Raw genomic sequence first — 17,680 nt, 5'->3', positions numbered from 1 at the left:
GGGATCGATCTGGGAATACTTTTCTGATTTTCTTATTTTTTCTTTTGGAGGGGGTTGGGGTGGAAATGTAGGAATAATAATAAAATTGAGTCCTGTACACTTGTCAAGAAGGTACATAATTCTGAATTGCTCAATAAAAAATATTACTAAAAGAAAAGAAAACATCACCTGCAAAATTATTATTATTATTATTAGTAGTAGTAGTAGTTGTAGTAGTAGGAGTAGTAGTAGTAGTAGTAGTAGTATTTATTCATTCATTCATTCATTTATTTATTTATTTATTTATTTATTTATTTATTTGTTTGTTTGTTTGTTTGTTTATTATTCAAGCTTTATCACCCTTTTTTTGTTCTTTTTTTCTTCATGTAAAACACAAGATTCACTCATCATCTGACACTCATCTTATCACGAGGAACCCTCGTGTGGTCATATTTCTGTTGGAAATAGATTTAGAGCAATTTAAATTGTTTCCACTATTTAGAATTATTAAAGTGCTCTCTGTTGTAAACATACTGAATAAACTTACATTCACTGTATAAACTATAACATAATTACAGTAGTTGAATAATTACTGATCACATGAATCCTAATCATTTAGATTATCCATAAAGCAAGTCAGAGAGTCAGAAAAACATCTTCAGCCTCTCAAGAAAAGATGTTGAGACTTGTTCCGGCTAGAGTTTCTGGATCTGCTCCATCGACTCTGAGGAGCAGAATCGTCTGCTCAGCACATTTACTTTATCTTAAAGCTGTAACTTCCATGCAAACTGTAATCTGCTCCACTCCTGATCAACACTGTTCTCACCTCTATCGTCCTCTCTGCCTTTCCTTCTTTCACTTTTCATGCTGTCTCACGCTTCTTCCATCACAACACGCCTCACAGGCAGCTGCTGCTGGTTATCTGGAAACGGTTGCCAGGTTACCAGTTTCATCCGTGTCGCATCCTCAGTTCCTTTATTTGGTTTTCTTCCTGATAGATGGACACAACCCCCGGAAAAGGCAGGGTGTGTAGAGACTGTGGAGCCTGTCGAAGCTACTGTGCAGTTTGGGTTTCAGCTCTGCTTCGTCCGGTAGGAGGATGAGAGGGGAGGAGTTCACACAGATTTCTGCTGTGTCATTACTCACTCTGGTCTTTTATTCCTCCTCTCCATCCTGCACTGCTGCTCTAAAAGTTAGGAATAAATAAAGATGGGAAATATAATCTGTGAGTAATGCTCCACTCACATGTTCAGGTTCTGCACCATCAAGACCCATAATTCAAACTGTTTAACTCTTGGAGTGGTTATCTATCTATCTATCTATCTATCTATCTATCTATCTATCTATCTATAACAGAAATAGATGTGTATTCTTGTTTTAATGTCAATTAAACAGTAAATAATACAAAAAAAGGATCAAACATATGGTATATTATGACCATATTTGATGTATGACTTTCCATGGAGAGAAATTCTCTTTGTATTGTGTCAGGTTTGTGTGTTGAATGTGTAGTTTGGAAGAAGTCAGGTGGTAGTTTGTGTCCTGGGTTGATTTATAGCAGTGATTCACGAAGTGGGGCGGAGCGCCCCCTAGATGTGAGTTGGAGTCATTGCAAGAGAGCATAGTTGAACGATAAGTAAATTTCCTTAAAAAAAAAAAAAAAAAACCTGACCATATTCATGGCTTACGTTCAGGTTCAGTGCTTTTGTCTCTTAATTTCAGTGTTTTAAAATTAAATCTTTGCACATTATTAGAAAAATAAATCTTGAAAGCATTGAATTCAAAAAACTGTGAAACGTGATGTAGGCTTAATAATTCCACTGTTCATGTGATTTTAATCAGTTTAACATTGAATTTGCGGTTTGTCTCAAACCTTCAGTAAAAAAAAAAAAAAGGCGCAGAAAAGCTTATAAGTGCGTGTTTGTCCAGATGCGTGGCCTCGAAATGAAAGTAATTCTGAAACGGTAGGTCCTGGAAATGTAAAAAAGTATTTCTGGTCCAAACAGTTTGTGAGCCAGCGGTTTAACAGATCCTGGGTGTAATCGTCCCTCCTCCCCTGTGCGTCCTGGTTCTCCGGAGACTGGCGCGTCTCTGCTGACGTTCATTAAAGCGACACGACGCCTCCAACCCGCCTCCTCCCTCCCTGCACATGTCGGAGTCCTCTTTCTGCCTCTCTCTGCATTAAAAACCACCGCACGGACCACGGCAGACCACCAGCAGCATGTCCAGTGCCGAGGTAAGAGCCGCGTCGCGCTCCGAACTGCGCGTATTTTGGCTTTCGCAGCCAGCTGATCGCTAACAAAACAAGCTGTCACAGCCAGAAAATAACACACACGCTCCACCGGGCACACACACACACACACACACACACACACACACACACACACACACACACACATTTCAGAGGGCTTAAACATGCCATGTGTGCTGTCCTGCAGGGGGGTAAACTTTGGGGGGGTCGTTTCGTGGGGGACGTGGACCCCGTCATGGAGAAGTTCAACGCGTCCATCGCCTACGACCAGAGGATGTGGGACGCAGACATCCGAGGGAGCAGAGCTTATGTGAAGGCTCTGGAGAAGGCCAGGCTGGTCAGCAAGGGGGAGATGGAGGAGATGTTACAGGGGATGGACCAGGTGAACACACACACTCCATCTCTTCATGCTATACGGTTGTTTTTTAACCTTTGTTGTGACCCAGAGTTCTGCAACATGTGGAGATCAATATCGTCCATATCTGGCCGTTTTGTCCACTTGTAGCAGCTCCCTGAAGATTCCCTGGAAATAGGTTTAAATAAACTTAAAAAAAAAAAAAAAAAATGCACATCAAAAGAACTGTTATCTTCTTAAAAAAAAAATAAAACTGACAAAGTAAAATAACTGAAATGGCTAAAATAGCTAGAAACTGAAAAATAAAATAAAAGCGTAAAAACTAAAACATCTTGAATTTAACAAAAGGTCTGAAAATATGTCAAAATTTTAAAAAAGCCAAAATGTCTAAGAATAAAGAAAGAGAAAAGAAATGCAAAAAATTGCTAAGAAATGTTAAAACAGGCAAGAATGCTTCAAATAGAGAAATAAAAAAAATAACACAAATCTAAAAGCAGCCAAAAAAGCCTAAAACAGTGACAAATTGTAAAAAGGAAAATAGAAAAGCCACAATGTTTAAGTGTCAAAGACTGAAATAAAATCCCTGAAATTCTTTAAATCTGCTGAAAGATCCAAGCTGAAACGAGCTTAAACAGCAAAGTCTAAAATACACAGAAAATGGCTAATGGAGCTAAAAGATTAAATCCACTAAAATAACCAGAAAATATTCAAAACTGCCGGATTGGAGCCTCTTCCAGGTTTTAGCCGACAGGCCTTACGTTCAACACCCTCGCTCTCATGGGAGGCGACCAGAAGGAATCTGACAGGAGATAATAAATTCCATCCATTCTTCCGTCTTTTGAAGCATCAGAATCAGATCATTCGTCCAGGAGATTTCATGCCCAGTGGCGTTTTGCTCGTCAGTGACGCTGAAATGTGCCGGGGTGCAGGATTCCTCTGCATTCTGCTGAGTGTGAGGTCAACAAGAGTGTCGTCATGTGACAGATGTCAGCTGCCAAAAAGAAAGAAAGAATGGACAGTGGGGGGACGGCGGCATCGCCACGTGATGTTTTTGTTTGTTTGTTTGGTTTGTGTTGTTTTTCTTCTCCAGTTTGAGCCCGTTGTTGTTTATGAGTCTGCAGATTTCAGAGGAGTGGTTGAAAGGCGTTTTTGAGATCAAGCCTGGAGATGAAGACATTCACACTGCCAACGAACGGAGGCTGAAGGTGAAGCCTTCTAACGTTGCTCACACGTGTATTTTATTTTGAAATCGCATGACAGAGTTGACTGTGTTTCCTCAGGAGCTGATTGGTGCTCCTGCGGGGAAGCTGCACACGGGTCGCAGCAGAAATGACCAGGTGATTAAAAAAAGCGATTGATCCGCATTTAAATCCTCGGTGTGGATTAAACTTGGTCTTGCTTCCTCAGGTGGTGACGGACATGAGACTGTGGCTGCGAGACGCCATCGCCACCCTGACGCACCACGCCCTGGGCTTGATCTGTACGATGGTAGAGCGAGCGGCAGCGTGAGACTCACACCAGAACACGGACACACAAACCTGCGCCTTTTAAAAAGTGGGACTCTTGATGTTTTTGATGTTGTTTCTTTCCGTCATCAGAGAAATCGAGGTTCTTTTCCCCGGTTACACGCACATGCAGAGGGCTCAGCCAATCAGATGGAGCCACTGGATGTTGAGGTGAAGTGTAGTCAATGTCTTGCTCTGTTAACGCCGGCTGAGTGTCGCTTCACGTCGGCCTCGGGCCTCCCTCTCGCCTTCAGCCACGCCGTCGCTCTGAGCAGAGATGTGGACCGGCTTCTGGAGCTCAAGAAGAGAGTCAATGTGTTGCCTCTGGGCAGGTACGCAGCAAAACTTTCGTGTTCTTTGGTTTCTCACTCCCCGGGATGACCAAGGGGGAAAAAATACATAAAAAATCCCTCTTGTTTTCAGCGGCGCCATCGCTGGAACGCCGTTCGCCATTGATCGGGAGCTTCTGCAGAAAGGTCTGGCTCCTCTAGTGGCTCTTATCTTTCACTCAGGGCTTCGTTTTTAGGCAAATGACAACATTTCTGCTCAAGTGGCCGTTTCCATGACAACGGTGCTCGGAGCCGCTGAAAACGCCACTTCCATGGAGACCGGGGCGAAAATGCGATTTTCCTGAAACACGGCTATCGTGCATGCGCACCGCGGCCATCGTAAATGGCTCTCCTGCACATGCGCGTGTGGTTTCATTCCAAAAACAAACGGCACCCCCTAGTGGCCCAACACGCTAACTAAACACAAAACACACGTTTTCACGTGAATCGCTGTCGTATAAACGGGACCTAATCCTCAAAACAGTTGTGCTACTTGTTAATGGACAGAGACAGTTGTGATAACCGTGAATTAAAGAACGCAGGGCGATTCCTGCTGTGCGGGGAAAGTGTTAAACACTTCACAACTTGTTTTTTTTTTTGTAAAGCTGAACTTATGTGTTTATTTGCAGAGTTGGCTTTTGAAGGCATGAGCCTGAACAGCATGGACGCCACCGGTCAGAGAGATTTTGTTGGTACGTGACCTGCACCTCTAAGTCGGCGACCGTAGATGAGATGAAACACCTTTGTCGCGTGTTTTCGTTTGTGTCTTTGCAGCGGAGTTCCTGTTCTGGGCGTCTCTCTGCTTGACTCATCTCAGTAAGATGGCCGAGGACCTGATGCTGTACAGCACCAAGGAGTTCTCCTTCGTCACGCTCTCCGACGCCTACAGGCCAGTTCGGGCTTCGCTCGGCCAATCGGATTCACAAACATCAAGACTGATTACTTATGTGTGTGTGTGTTCATGTGTTTATGTGTGTGTGTGCAGCACAGGCAGCAGTCTGATGCCTCAGAAGAAGAACGCAGACAGCCTGGAGCTGATCAGGAGCAAAGCAGGTCGACTGTTTGGCCGAGTAAGACGCTAAATGGTCTGTTTCTGTTGTGTCGGGTCGACCGAGGAGGAAAACTCACGCGGAGTCTAAAAGAGAGAAGTTATGGACGCCACACAGATAAAAGAGTTAGAATGTCAACTTTGTGTTTCAGTGTGCAGGGTTCATGATGACTCTGAAGGGCTTGCCCAGCACTTACAACAAAGACCTACAGGTATGGGGGGAAAAAAGAAGCGAATCTTTCCACTAGTTTTCCTAAAAATGTCTGTCCAACATGGTGACGTTGTCTTCACCGCTCTGCAGGAGGACAAGGAGGCCATGTTTGACTGCTATGACACAGTGGAGGCGGTTCTGCAGGTCACCACTGGGGTCATGACCACGCTCAAGGTCAGAGTCACTTCGCTGTTACGACAAATGAAATACACACTCCTAAATATTGTTAAAAGCTCTGACTACTTGTTTGTGTACTTTACATTTCTGTTACATGAAGACCCAAACATGAGATGCCACGTTTTTTTTGTTTTTATTGAGGGAGTGAAGGCATGAGTTTAAAATCAAAGAGAAGGCTGATTCCAAACAAAGATCTTACAGCAGGATACACAGACTGTTTGAGAGCATTAAGGCAGATTGTGTCTCGTGCAGTGGAGTCCCACAGCTTTGAGTGTCGGGGCTGTTTGCAGCGCGATTCAACGAATGGGCCAGACTGCTGGAATACCTGAAAATTATAGATTTCATCTACATATAATGAAATCTGTCGAAAAGCTTTGTAGCGTTGCCTTAAGCAATAATGGTGCAATTTGTAATGATGTAATAAATCATTATGTAATAACGCTTCATTTTTAAATACAATTTGCCACATTTTGTAATAACTTGTTAAACATTGCAACAATTTGGTGGATTATGTAATACATGTTACCCTTTGTCCGGATATGTGGTTCTATGTTTAATAGTGAGAGAAAAAACTTGGATTCAGTTGGACTAAAATTCTATGTCAGTCTTTGGTTTTGTGCACGTTCTGCCAACGTAGTGATGGTAGAATATAGGGCTCTAAATCAGGTTTCACTTTTTAGATTACCTGCTATGGTTAGAAGTTATCAGTACTTCCACAAGCAATTCATTTTTTTTTCTTGAGGAAGTGAAACCAGATTGTAAAGTGCTACTGAGTACATTTAATCATTTAACCCGCATTTCATAATTACTGTTGCAGTATGGAACAGGTTATGCGACAACGTTTTTTAGAAAATGTGTTTAAGAAATGCGGCAGATTATTTCAAAATGCAGCGTTGATACATAGTGAGTTAAAAATCTATTCCATCACTGCATATTGCACCATTATTGCACAATACGACGTGACGAGGCTTGAATTGATCAAAATCATTCATTATTTTGCGAAAAAGATAATTTCTTAGTCAAACATTATTGTGTACCACTGCAGTACTATAAAGTGTCATATTCTACTCTGTATATGACCAACATGTTAGTTCAGTAGCCACATACAGTCCAGTTTCAATCTGAGTGGGCAGGACCGGTAAGATAGAACCAAAATAACCTTCAAATTTAAACTTTAAAGTTTTTCTTTGTCTTGGGGCAGAGTATAATTAATGACAATGTCTATAATTTTCATAGTAAATTTTTATGATGCAAATGCAATGATCTCGGTGTCCACTACTATTATAAAATTAGTTTTGAAAAAAAATCGATGTTTTCTTTGAAATGTTTTACAATTTGCTTGGTAGTTTGGCCGAATTGGAGCTCCTTGTGGCCCGTTTTTGGCCCACCGGCCTTTTGTTTGACACCCCTGGACTAACGGAAGTAAAACAGATATTTAATAAAAGCACACCCAGTTTTAGTCGATCAAGAAGCAATGGTTTAAAGAAACGTAAACAGCTGTCAAAATGTTGATTTTCCTCGACAACAAAAAAAAAAAACCTTCCCCTTTGCTACCAATGTTTGGGGAGAATTAGTGAACGTTTCTTCTTTACTGTAGGAAAATATTAAATAAACCTCCCTGTGCCCACGTCTACTTATAAATGATCAACTTATCATGTTTCTCTGCCAAACAGCAACAGATTTGTTATTTTTCAGTACAACTAGTTTAAGCGTGATACAACTTTCAGGTGTGACAGGATTTTAGTTTTTATCTTTTTTTTTTGTTTTGTTTTAGATCAACCAGAGTGTGATGGAAGCAGCTCTCAGTCCCGACATGCTGGCCACTGACCTGGCCTACTACCTCGTGAGGAAGGGCGTGAGTATTCTTAGATTGCTTTCACATCAGAAACATAATTTGACGTGAAACGGTTTTGTTTCACTAAATTATTCAATACGTGAAACTCCTTTTTCGTCTTTACACAACTTGGCGGCCAGTCGAGGGGTGTCAGACGTCAGGCCTGTGGGCCAAAACCGGCCCAAACCAACAAGCACATTCTAAAAATTTCAAACAAAACATTGTTTAAAAAAAAAAAAAAAAAACAATTTCTTAAGAGTAGTAGACACAGCACAACAGAGACCCGAGCTGAGATATCGCTGCTATGAAAGTTAACACACTAGCATTAGCCTCACAGGCATGCTCTCTGGGTGAGTTTGTACAAACACCCATAATGCAACAGTTTTTTGGGACAAGTCGCTGTTTTTTGCACCAGAAGGTTTCATTAAGATTGGCTCTATGTTGAAACTGTAGTTATTTTCAGTAGTCAAGTTTGGCTTTGTGTAAATATTGACGTTTTCATCACATAGACTCTGCGCCACAATAAAGAAAAACTTTAAAGCTTGAAATTAAAGTATATTCTGACATCACTCAGGATGAAATTGTTCTGTATTTGGCCCCTGAACTGAAATAAGTTTGACTCCCCGGGTATTGTCATCGCATTTACTTTGTATTTTTACTTCATTACTCTTCCTGTCACATTAAGATTGTGGAGTAGAGTAAGAGTCGGATCCTGCAGTATTACTTGTAGATATAGGTTTCGTTTGGCACCATCAACTTGTGTTTCTCCAATATGGAACGTGGTGTTTCTCCACCCTTTATGCAGTGAAGAAAACATGATGATGGAAGGAGGAAAACGTCTTATCTGACTTGTGGCGTGATGCGACGTCGCTCTGTGTTGCAGGTCCCGTTCAGGGAGGCTCACGGTCTCTCCGGTAAAGCCGTGTTCGCGGCCGAAACCAAAAACGTCGCTCTGAATCAGCTGACAGTGGAAGACCTCAGCGCTATAAGGTAACTGCCTTCCTCTCGTCTGGACAAACGGCGTCTTCTCCCTCCGGTCTGCTCACTTCCTGTCGTCTCTGTGATTCCAGCCCGCTGTTTGAGAGCGACGTGTCGGCGGTGTGGGACTACGGGAGCAGCGTGGAGCAGTACAGCGCCCCCGGTGGAACGGCCAGGAGCAGCGTCGCCGCTCAGGTGGAGCAGCTGAGGAGCTGGCTGAAGAACCGGCAGCCTCCACCCACTTCCACTTCCTAAAACGCAGCTATTCGGATCAGGCTTACTGAAAATGTGCGCCATTGGAAGATGTGGTTCGGTCAGACAGAAAATGAAAAGAGTTTTCAGAGAATCAAAAAGAATTCCTGCCGATTAACGTTTTTCATTTCGTGTTGCATCAAATAAACTGGTATAGTTAACCTCTGTTGTTTTGTATCTTTGGAATTAGATAGAATAATTCTGATCCCTCAGGAGTCCACAAATTAAAACTAAACGGCGAAGGAAATGTTAGTGTCAAAATCAAATGTTTTATTGATTTTAAAGCCTTTCGAAGACGTTTCTCTTTCACTCGTATCAAACATTTGAAGACTGTTAAAAACAGATTTATTACTCTGGAGTGTAAATAACTTGCGTTACAAAGGACTTGATGGGTGCCAATGTGAATAAACTGTTGATAAAACCTCTTTAATGAGGTGTTTGTTCACTCAGGCCTCGTTTACACGACAACGTTTCAAGTGAAAACTTTCGTTTCAGAAAAATCTCTGTTTTAAAAATGTAGTTAGTTTGTAGGTCCACTAGTGGGAGCTGTTGCTTGTTTTGTTGAAATGAAACCATACACATGCAGCAGAGCACAACCGCTATGAACATTAACAGTGTTTGTCCGCAGACATTCTAGTGGACAGACGATCAAGTTGGACTGTTACTAATACATGGACTCGGGGTCATTACACTGGAGGAAACATTGTCCGTCTACTGAGCATGTGCAGAAGGACTATTTACTACGACTATGGTGCACATGTGCAGTGGCGGCGTTTCAGAAAAGTTGAATATTTCTCCATTTCCATTGAGCCGGAACGTTTTTCACAAAGTTGTTTTCCGTGGCTTCGAGCACCGTCGTCGTATAAACGGACAACCCAGAACGCAACGAAAGTTTTGAGTTTTCACTTGAAAACGTTGTGTAAAGCAAGGAAAATGTATTGCTGCAAACAGTTTTTTATACGCAATAATTAGATAAGCGTAACATCTCAGAATAACTTCACAGAAACATTTCTTTACAAAAAAACCCTCAACTCATTTATTTGTTTTTTCAAATGGAAATTTTTATATTGTACACTTCTAATGTGAAATCAGTATTAAATTATATTTCCTAAAGAATGCCAATACATACATTTGTTCTTAGTTTCTCTACAGTGAATCTCTAACACATCAGAACTAATTTTATTTTCCTTTCCAAATCAAAAAATGTACAGTAGATTTGGGAAATGTTTTAATTAATGGTGTCGTGTTGGTAGTGGTAACCAGCAAACCTCTAGTCCTCAACCTCAAAACCGCCTAAATGTCAAATATTGACCCCAGTAAATAAGTTGACATGAGAGCCTGCCGGGGGGGGGGGGGGGGGGGGGTCATCCTGATTTGATTGACATTTTATAGTAGCTGCATAGGATTTTCACACATTTGCTTTTTTTTTTTTTTTTTTGCTTAAATGGAGCGTTTGTTGGCGTCACGGTATCAGACCGGTCGTGCCGAGCGCTGCGGAGAAAACTCCAAACCACAAGTGGAGGGCGGAGGTCAGAGGCGGGCCGGCCTTGGAGCAGTACACCACCCGGCCATCCAGAGGCTGCGTGGGTCTGAAGATATCCGTCATGGGCTGACCCGTCCAGAACCGACACTGCTTCACAACGGAGTCCAGCTGGGAGGACGAGAGAGAGAGGAAGGAATGTAACTAGGTGGAGAGAGAGAGAGAGGAAGGAACTTAACAAGGTGGAGGAGAGAGAGGAAGGAACTTAACTAGGTGGAGAGAGAGAGAGGAAGGAACTTAACTAGCTGGAGAGAGAGAGAGGAAGGAACTTAACTAGCTGGAGAGAGAGAGAGGAAGGAACTTATCAAGGTGGAGGAGAGAGAGGAAGGAACTTAACTAGGTGGAGAGAGAGAGAGGAAGGAACTTAACTAGCTGGAGAGAGAGAGAGAGAGGAAGGAACTGAACTAGGTGGAGAGAGAGAGGAAGGAACTTAACTAGCTGGAGAGAGAGAGAGGAAGGAACTTAACTAGCTGGAGAGAGAGACTGAACTAGGTGGAGGAGAGAGATGAATGAACTTAACTAGGTGGAGAGAGATGAATGAACTTAACTAGGTGGAGAGAGAAAGAGAGGAACTTAACTAGGTGGAGAGAGAGGAAGGAAATTAACTAGGTGGAGAGAGAGAGAGGAAGGAACTTAACTAGCTGGAGAGAGAGAGAGGAAGGTATGTAACTAGGTGGAGAGAGAGGGGGAAGGAACAAGATTTCTGACGTGAAGAATAAGGTGTCCAAAAACCCTTTAGAGTACATGCTATTAGAAGTAGAGAGTACACAATATAAACTAAAACCAGATTTTTATTGTTGGATTTATAAAATGAACGTTACCCATATCAGTGTTTACCTTCTATTTCACTAGAGGGGAATTTAATCTGGTAACGGCCACATTTCTTTTGCTTCTTCAAAATGAATGGAAATGTAAATACAATCAACACATTGTGACATGATACTTATAGATGTGTGATTTATTAGTTTTTCCTTATTTTTCATTAAAAATTAAGTCTAAATTAACTTATCTTTTCATTCTAGGTCAGGGGTGTCAAACATGAGGCCCATGGGCCAAAGTCGGCCTCCCAGAGGCTCCAATCCGGCAAAACCACCAAGCGATTGGTAAAAATTTCAGTTTGTAAAAAAAAGTTTTTGGGACATTTCACTGTGATGTGCACCAGAAGGTTTCGCTAAAATTGGCTTTATGTTTTCATTGTCGTCATATTCAGTGTTTGTTTGTTGTGTGAAAATATCATTTCCCTCACACATACTTTGAACCACAACAAAGAAGAACTTTGAAGTTTAAATCTAAAGGTTATTTTTGCAAAATGTTACTGGTCCGGACCGCTGAAGATGAATCTGGACTGTTTGAGGTCCTGAACTAAATTGCGTTTGATCTGGGAGTTCATATATTACATTATGAAAGAGTGTAATTTTACCCAATATTTCACACAATTAATACAATTCTATTCTATTTCAGACAAGCTCTAAATCAATATTATGTCCTCAGTGCACAACAGATAACCAAAGTTATTTTACCACACAAACAGTGAATAATTACAGCAGAACAATATAATCAGATAGGATGTCCGAAAAGAAGAGGGAAGAAGCATAACTTATTATATCCCACCCCTTCTCCATAAATAATATTTAATAGTTAATATTCATTTAAACATGTTAGAACTGTTATATTAATACAAATTATCTGATGGAAAGGCATATAATAAAGTTGTTTGGCCATAAACAATTACACGTACATAAATTACTTTAAGTATACATATATGCAAAGTATATGCATAGAAATGTATTCACACACATTCCCACATGGAGAATTATACAGCATGTGGGCACATTTGCTCACGCTCCATCTTTATATCTATTCCTAAAGGCTTTTAAGGCAGATTTTACATGATATAAATGACACAACAATATTTTTGATTCACACTCTGATTGAAACCTACAATTTAAACTGAAGTTTGATTTTGCATTGATTGTGTCTCTGTACTAAAGGGAAAACGTGAAAAACTTTGAGTAGGTGAGACGATTTCTGTCTCCAGAGTTTCCAACCTGCCGGCTGCTGATGGTCAGAGTCTTGTGGAACACGGTCCAGGCGACCGCCTGCTCGCAGCCCGGCGTGGTCATGGAGCCCACGTATCTGTAGTAGTTGTGAAGGTCTTTGGAGGCGGGGATAATATCGCTGAGTCGGAAGTTCGGGATCACTGTGCTGCTGCCTGGAAGACGTGAATCAAAAGATCCACTTCAGGGATCATCATCTTCCATCTTTTACGTCTCGTCATCAAACCTGCTACCATTGTTCTGCACTCGTCCCAACGCTGATATTATTGGCTCCAGATGAGGATGATCATCTGTTGATTCCTGTGAAGAGGACACAGTCGCCATTATTCAACACCGATCCAGCCCTAATGTGCGTGAATGGATGAGAAGTTCGAACGAGGCGTCACCTCAAACAGGAAGGCCAGCAGAGCGATCCCGGCCATGTCGTGCTCGGCCTCGGCCAGAGCGCCGTACGGCTCCTTGATGTGGACGATGTGCAGCTGTGCGGCGAGCAAAGCAGAGTTACAGCATCAGGACGGTTTAATCTTTTATCAGAACTTTTCCTTGCTGACAGGTTGAGTCAGATCTGATAGAAATTCCTTATGAAGTGTCAACATTGCATCTTTCATTTCAATAGAAACCAGATGGATTGGATCTATATGTACCTCCATAGGGAATCTCTCTCCGTCGATGGTGTGCTCGGACCCCGGCCTCCCATTTCCCCCCCAGTGGAAGTGAAACTGGGCGGCTCTGTAGTGACCCGGCAGGGCTCCTCCTGTTAGTCGGACCGACTGCGGCAGAGCAAAGTGAGCTGCAGAGAAGGCGTTTATTCACCGAGGGGTCGGGCTCACAAAGTTCAGCAAAGCATGGAGAAAGAAAGCCCCTTTAGAGGAGGAGGTCAGATCTGTTACCAGAGTGCCCTTTGTTTTCCACCGTGATGTTGATGGCGTTGGTGTGACCGATGAAGTCGAAAGGTGGCAGGGCGCTGTTCATGTGCACTTTGCTGGTGACAATGTTAATTGGCGACTGGCGTAATCCTCCACAGCTCGGAAACTGAGCTGCCCAGTGGTTCGGTTCTGAGCAACATAAACATCGTCAGACCTACCTGCATCTAATTACCTAGTTGACTACCTACTGACCTACCTACCTACCTACTGAACTACCTACCTACCTACTGACCTACCAGATGAATCTGGACTGTTTGAGGTCCTGAACTAAATTGCGTTTGATCTGGGAGTTCATATATTATATTATGAAAGAGTGTAATTTTACACAATAATGACCTACCTACCCAACCCAACCCACATACCTACCTACTGACCTACCTACCTACCTACCTACTGACCTACCTACCCAACCCACATACCTACCTACTGACCTACCTACCTACCTACCTACCTACCTACCAAATGACCTACCTATCTACCTCTCTACATACCTACCTACCTACTGACCTACCTCCCAAATGACCTGCCTATCTACCCCTCTACATACCTACCGCCCTACCTACCTACCTACCTACCTACCAAATGACCTACCTATCTACCCCTCTACATACCTACCGACCTACTGACTGACCTACCTACCTACCAAAAGACCTACCTATCTACCCTCTACATAACTACCGACCTACCTACCTATCTACCCCTCTACATACCTACATACCTACCTACTGACCTATCTACCTACCAAATGACCTACTTATCTACCCCTACCCAACCGAACCCACCTTCCTACCGACCTACCTACTTACCTACTTCACACACACACACACACACACACACACACACACACACACACACACACACACACACACACACACACACACACACACACACACACACACACACACGGCCATGCAATTACTCTTCAAGAAAGTCTTGAACTGCACAGGACCCTGACGGTTGAATCACAATGAGGGATATCAACTGTCTGTCTGGTCTCACCTCTGCATGTGTCATCACAGGAGTACTGGCTCTGGTAACACCACTGAGCTGCAGAGGAAGCACAGAACGTAGAAACAAAACGCACACATTTACAGTATATTCTCACAAACAAGCCAGTTAATGAATGAGCATTAAGTTCACGCTCCATTAATCTTAATGTTTCTTTCCCCTCAGTCAGCAGCCTCGGAGGCTCACCAGCTCACATGCTTGTGTTCTGTAGGTGAACTTTGAGAAGAGTTGGGGGGGGTAAACAACATTAATATTAATAATTAATGTGCGTGTGTCTTCCAGCTGCAGTTAGACCTGGAAATAAGCTTTACATTAAACACGATGAGGCAACAAGATGTAGCAAAAATGACAAATTGGACATGTATTCAAGTAACATGTTTTTAAAAAGGCTGATTTCTGGAGATTTCTCACTTTGATGTCATCTGTCACATCCCCTACTTTTTTATTTTTTGACTTTCTACATGTGTAATTTGCATGTTCTCACTGTGCCTATGTGAGGGTTTTTTTTCCTTCCTCCAGTCACTGGTGACCTGTCCATAGTTTAACCTGCCTCCACACATAGTCAGACGGGATCAGCTCCAGCTCCCTGAACTGGATAAAGTGGTATAAAAGATGAATAGATACGATGTTGGGATGTTAGACTATGTTATAAAGTGACTATGTTGGGACCGGAATGCATGATTTTTACATTTTTGAGAAGAAGTAATGATAAAAAGAAATAAGTGCAGGTGTAATAAATCTATTAAATAAGCAATAAGTGTTTTTAAACACAAATTTTTAGGTGAAAATGTATTGTAAGATTAATAGAGAGGAATAAAAAATATAAATTGATATTTAGAGCAAATTAAACCATTATAACAGTTACACACTGTGTATGAAGACTAACTGAAGTCACATTAAGAAGTCCAATGATTAGTTGCATGTGTGGATTTGAAGCGAGCAATACGCTCGATGTTGATTTGCAACAAATTTTGAGAATCTATCAAATCGTATTTGCATTAATCCACTTGTGAAAATCCCTCATCCTTTCCAGGTGATTATGTTTCTATCTCTGTGAGTCGGAGGGATGAAGATTGACTGTAATCCCTCAGACAGGCCCGTTGTGTTGTTGTGCAGGACTCCTGGCGATTACACTGATTGCATTCACTCCGTCCGGCCCCAACATCCAACAGGTGCTGATGAAGTTATCGCCGCGCCGTTGTCGTGCATTGTACCGCCGATGTGAATGAGCCTCCAGTGTGAGACTCTGCGGTGGGAATGAAAGCAGCCTCAGAGGGCCATTAAGCTAAAATAGGGACACGGATTAACCTCCCACAATGCCGCTCTTTGAGAGAGGACAGCAGTTCTCACCGGCTGAGAACAATGCACAGGTGGAGGCCGGTTTGCCTCCACCTGGCTCTAACGTCGAACAATAAACACACCAGCTTCACTTCTTTTTTTTTGGTTTTCTGCTCACTTGGCCTCACTGGAAGTTAATAATGAATCAGTAGCCAAAAGGAATTTACATAAAAACATCTCCAACTATTGTAGCCTTTAAAGAAGCACAAAGTGCATTAAAAAAAAAAAAAAACACTTTATCACCTAATCTTATTCTCTTTTTACAGTCCAGGGATATTTCAAAGTTACTGTGTTGTCAGATATTGCTGTAAATGATATTTATGAATCTGTTTTTCATAGTTTCTTTGTAAGGAAAACATTTTTCAACCTTTTTCCATGCAGATTTCCCCATTAAAAAATTCAAAATTTCTGCTTTCTAAATTTTAAAAGAGATTTTTTTAATGTATTTTGTAAAAAAAATTTTTTAAAAATGTACACTGTTGCTTTAGAATAAAAATAGACACATGAAGGTCAGTGCATGATGTGTAGATTTGACCAAAAGCTATATTTAATGATTGAAACAAACAATAATGTAATAATGCCTTATAATGTGATGATTTTAGATAGATAGATAGATAGATAGATAGATAGATAGATAGATAGATAGATAGATAGATAGATAGATAGATAGATAGATAGATAGATAGATAGATAGATAGATAGATAGATAGATAGATAGATAGATAGATAGATAGATAGATAGATAGATAGAATGAATGACTATAATTTCTAAAAGAAAAACACTTAAAATGGAGAGGGGAGAAAACATACAAAACTGCATTGAAGAAAAGTGCCAAAACAGCTCAAATGTATTTTTTTTTTATATCTGATGTAAAATAGCTGAAAAAGTAATGAAATGATCAGCATTCTAAACCATAACTGAAACTTCATAAATACAACATAGTTTTTGTATGTATATCAAAAGTTTATAGAAGTTTTTATATTTTAAACATTCTAAGCTGTTATAGCCTCATTTTAGAGGTTAGACATGTTTTGCAGCTCCACTTAAATTTGATTTGGTGGAAAGAGACAAAAACGGCTCTTTTGGTGGTGAAGTTTGCAGACTCCGGAAGTAGATGGAAAGATTTCAATACCTTCCAGCACAATTCCACACTTATAGGCACCGTGTGCATATTTTTCTATTACATTGTATTTTTATCTGCTTTTTTTTTTAGTTCCTGCTGTGTGCTTCTTTCTCTGTACTATCCTGCTGTACCACTGCAAATTTCTCCACATGCGAGATAAATAAAGGGATATCTTATCTTATATCTTAATTTCATGAAAAAAAAAAAAAATCGAACCATTGAAACCAGCAAACATATTGAAACAGAAATCGTCTCACTCTGTCCTTTTTTTCACCCTCGTTTACTAATCATAGAAAATTTTTTAATATTTTAAATGATAAAGTTTAACACAAAGTCCTAAATGACAAAACATAATTAAACTTCATGGATTAGTGTTAAACTCCAATGTTTCTCGCATTATTGTTAATCCTTTTACAGAAAAATATTTTAAACTGTTCTCAGTCTGTTAGTCTTAGTTTTTTACCTTCAGCTGCATACAAGTTTGAATATTGGTGTGTGTGTGTGTGTGTGTGTGTGTGTGTGTGTGTGTGTGTGTGTGTGTGTGTGTGTGTGTGTGTGTGTGTGTGTGTGTGTGTGTGTGTGTGTGTGTGTGTGTGTGTGTGTGTGTGTGTGTGTGTGTGTCATACCTGTGCACTGAGACAGGAGGTAAAACAGAGTCAGGAGGTAGAGGAGGAAGAAACCCATGATCCGGGTGGGCACGGAGAGGAGAGACGCTCCTCAGAGACTGAAATCCAGCCGCCTTCACACACACACACCGAGCCCGAGCAG

General features: G+C 41.3%; 2 protein-coding genes across 3 annotated transcripts; one reads left to right on the top strand and one right to left on the bottom strand.

Moving 5' to 3' along the window:
- The first annotated feature begins 2,066 nt into the window (after nt 1–2,066).
- On the top strand, nt 2,067–9,085 carry asl (argininosuccinate lyase). 2 transcript variants are annotated; one of them, XM_080482460.1, is made up of 16 exons: nt 2,067–2,215; nt 2,418–2,612; nt 3,707–3,790; nt 3,866–3,922; nt 3,993–4,090; nt 4,184–4,261; nt 4,345–4,422; nt 4,514–4,566; nt 5,049–5,111; nt 5,194–5,308; nt 5,414–5,489; nt 5,620–5,679; nt 5,769–5,852; nt 7,630–7,710; nt 8,573–8,679; nt 8,760–9,085. In XM_080482460.1, exons 1-16 carry the CDS (start codon nt 2,201–2,203, stop codon nt 8,920–8,922), a joined length of 1,407 nt encoding a protein of 468 aa, XP_080338586.1. In that variant the 5' UTR covers nt 2,067–2,200; the 3' UTR covers nt 8,923–9,085. The 2 variants fall into 2 exon arrangements, with proteins under 2 accessions (XP_080338586.1, XP_080338585.1); XM_080482459.1 differs by having other exon boundaries at nt 5,405–5,489.
- Nucleotides 9,086–10,381: 1,296 nt separating this feature from the next.
- Nucleotides 10,382–17,596, bottom strand: ca4c (carbonic anhydrase IV c; the record flags this gene model as incomplete). The annotated part of the gene is made up of 8 exons (XM_080483413.1): nt 10,382–10,570; nt 12,508–12,671; nt 12,750–12,816; nt 12,903–12,995; nt 13,161–13,306; nt 13,407–13,571; nt 14,442–14,489; nt 17,539–17,596. 8 exons carry the CDS (start codon nt 17,594–17,596, stop codon nt 10,382–10,384), a joined length of 930 nt encoding a protein of 309 aa, XP_080339539.1.
- Between the last annotated feature and the right edge of the window lie 84 nt (nt 17,597–17,680).

The sequence above is a fragment of the Lipophrys pholis genome, assembly GCF_963383615.2.
Source record: "Lipophrys pholis genome assembly, chromosome: 16".
NCBI lineage: Eukaryota > Metazoa > Chordata > Actinopteri > Blenniiformes > Blenniidae > Lipophrys > Lipophrys pholis.
The sequence above is the reverse complement of the archived record's forward strand: the minus strand, read 5'-3'. Positions and strand labels throughout refer to the sequence as shown.

Bases quoted from the DNA above. Each gene is read 5' to 3' on its own strand.
- asl (XM_080482459.1), top strand. The intron at 3,791-3,865 runs GTGAAGCCTTCT...GTGTTTCCTCAG, and splicing joins CCAACGAACGGAGGCTGAAG to GAGCTGATTGGTGCTCCTGC. The intron at 4,262-4,344 runs GTGAAGTGTAGT...TCTCGCCTTCAG, and splicing joins TGGAGCCACTGGATGTTGAG to CCACGCCGTCGCTCTGAGCA.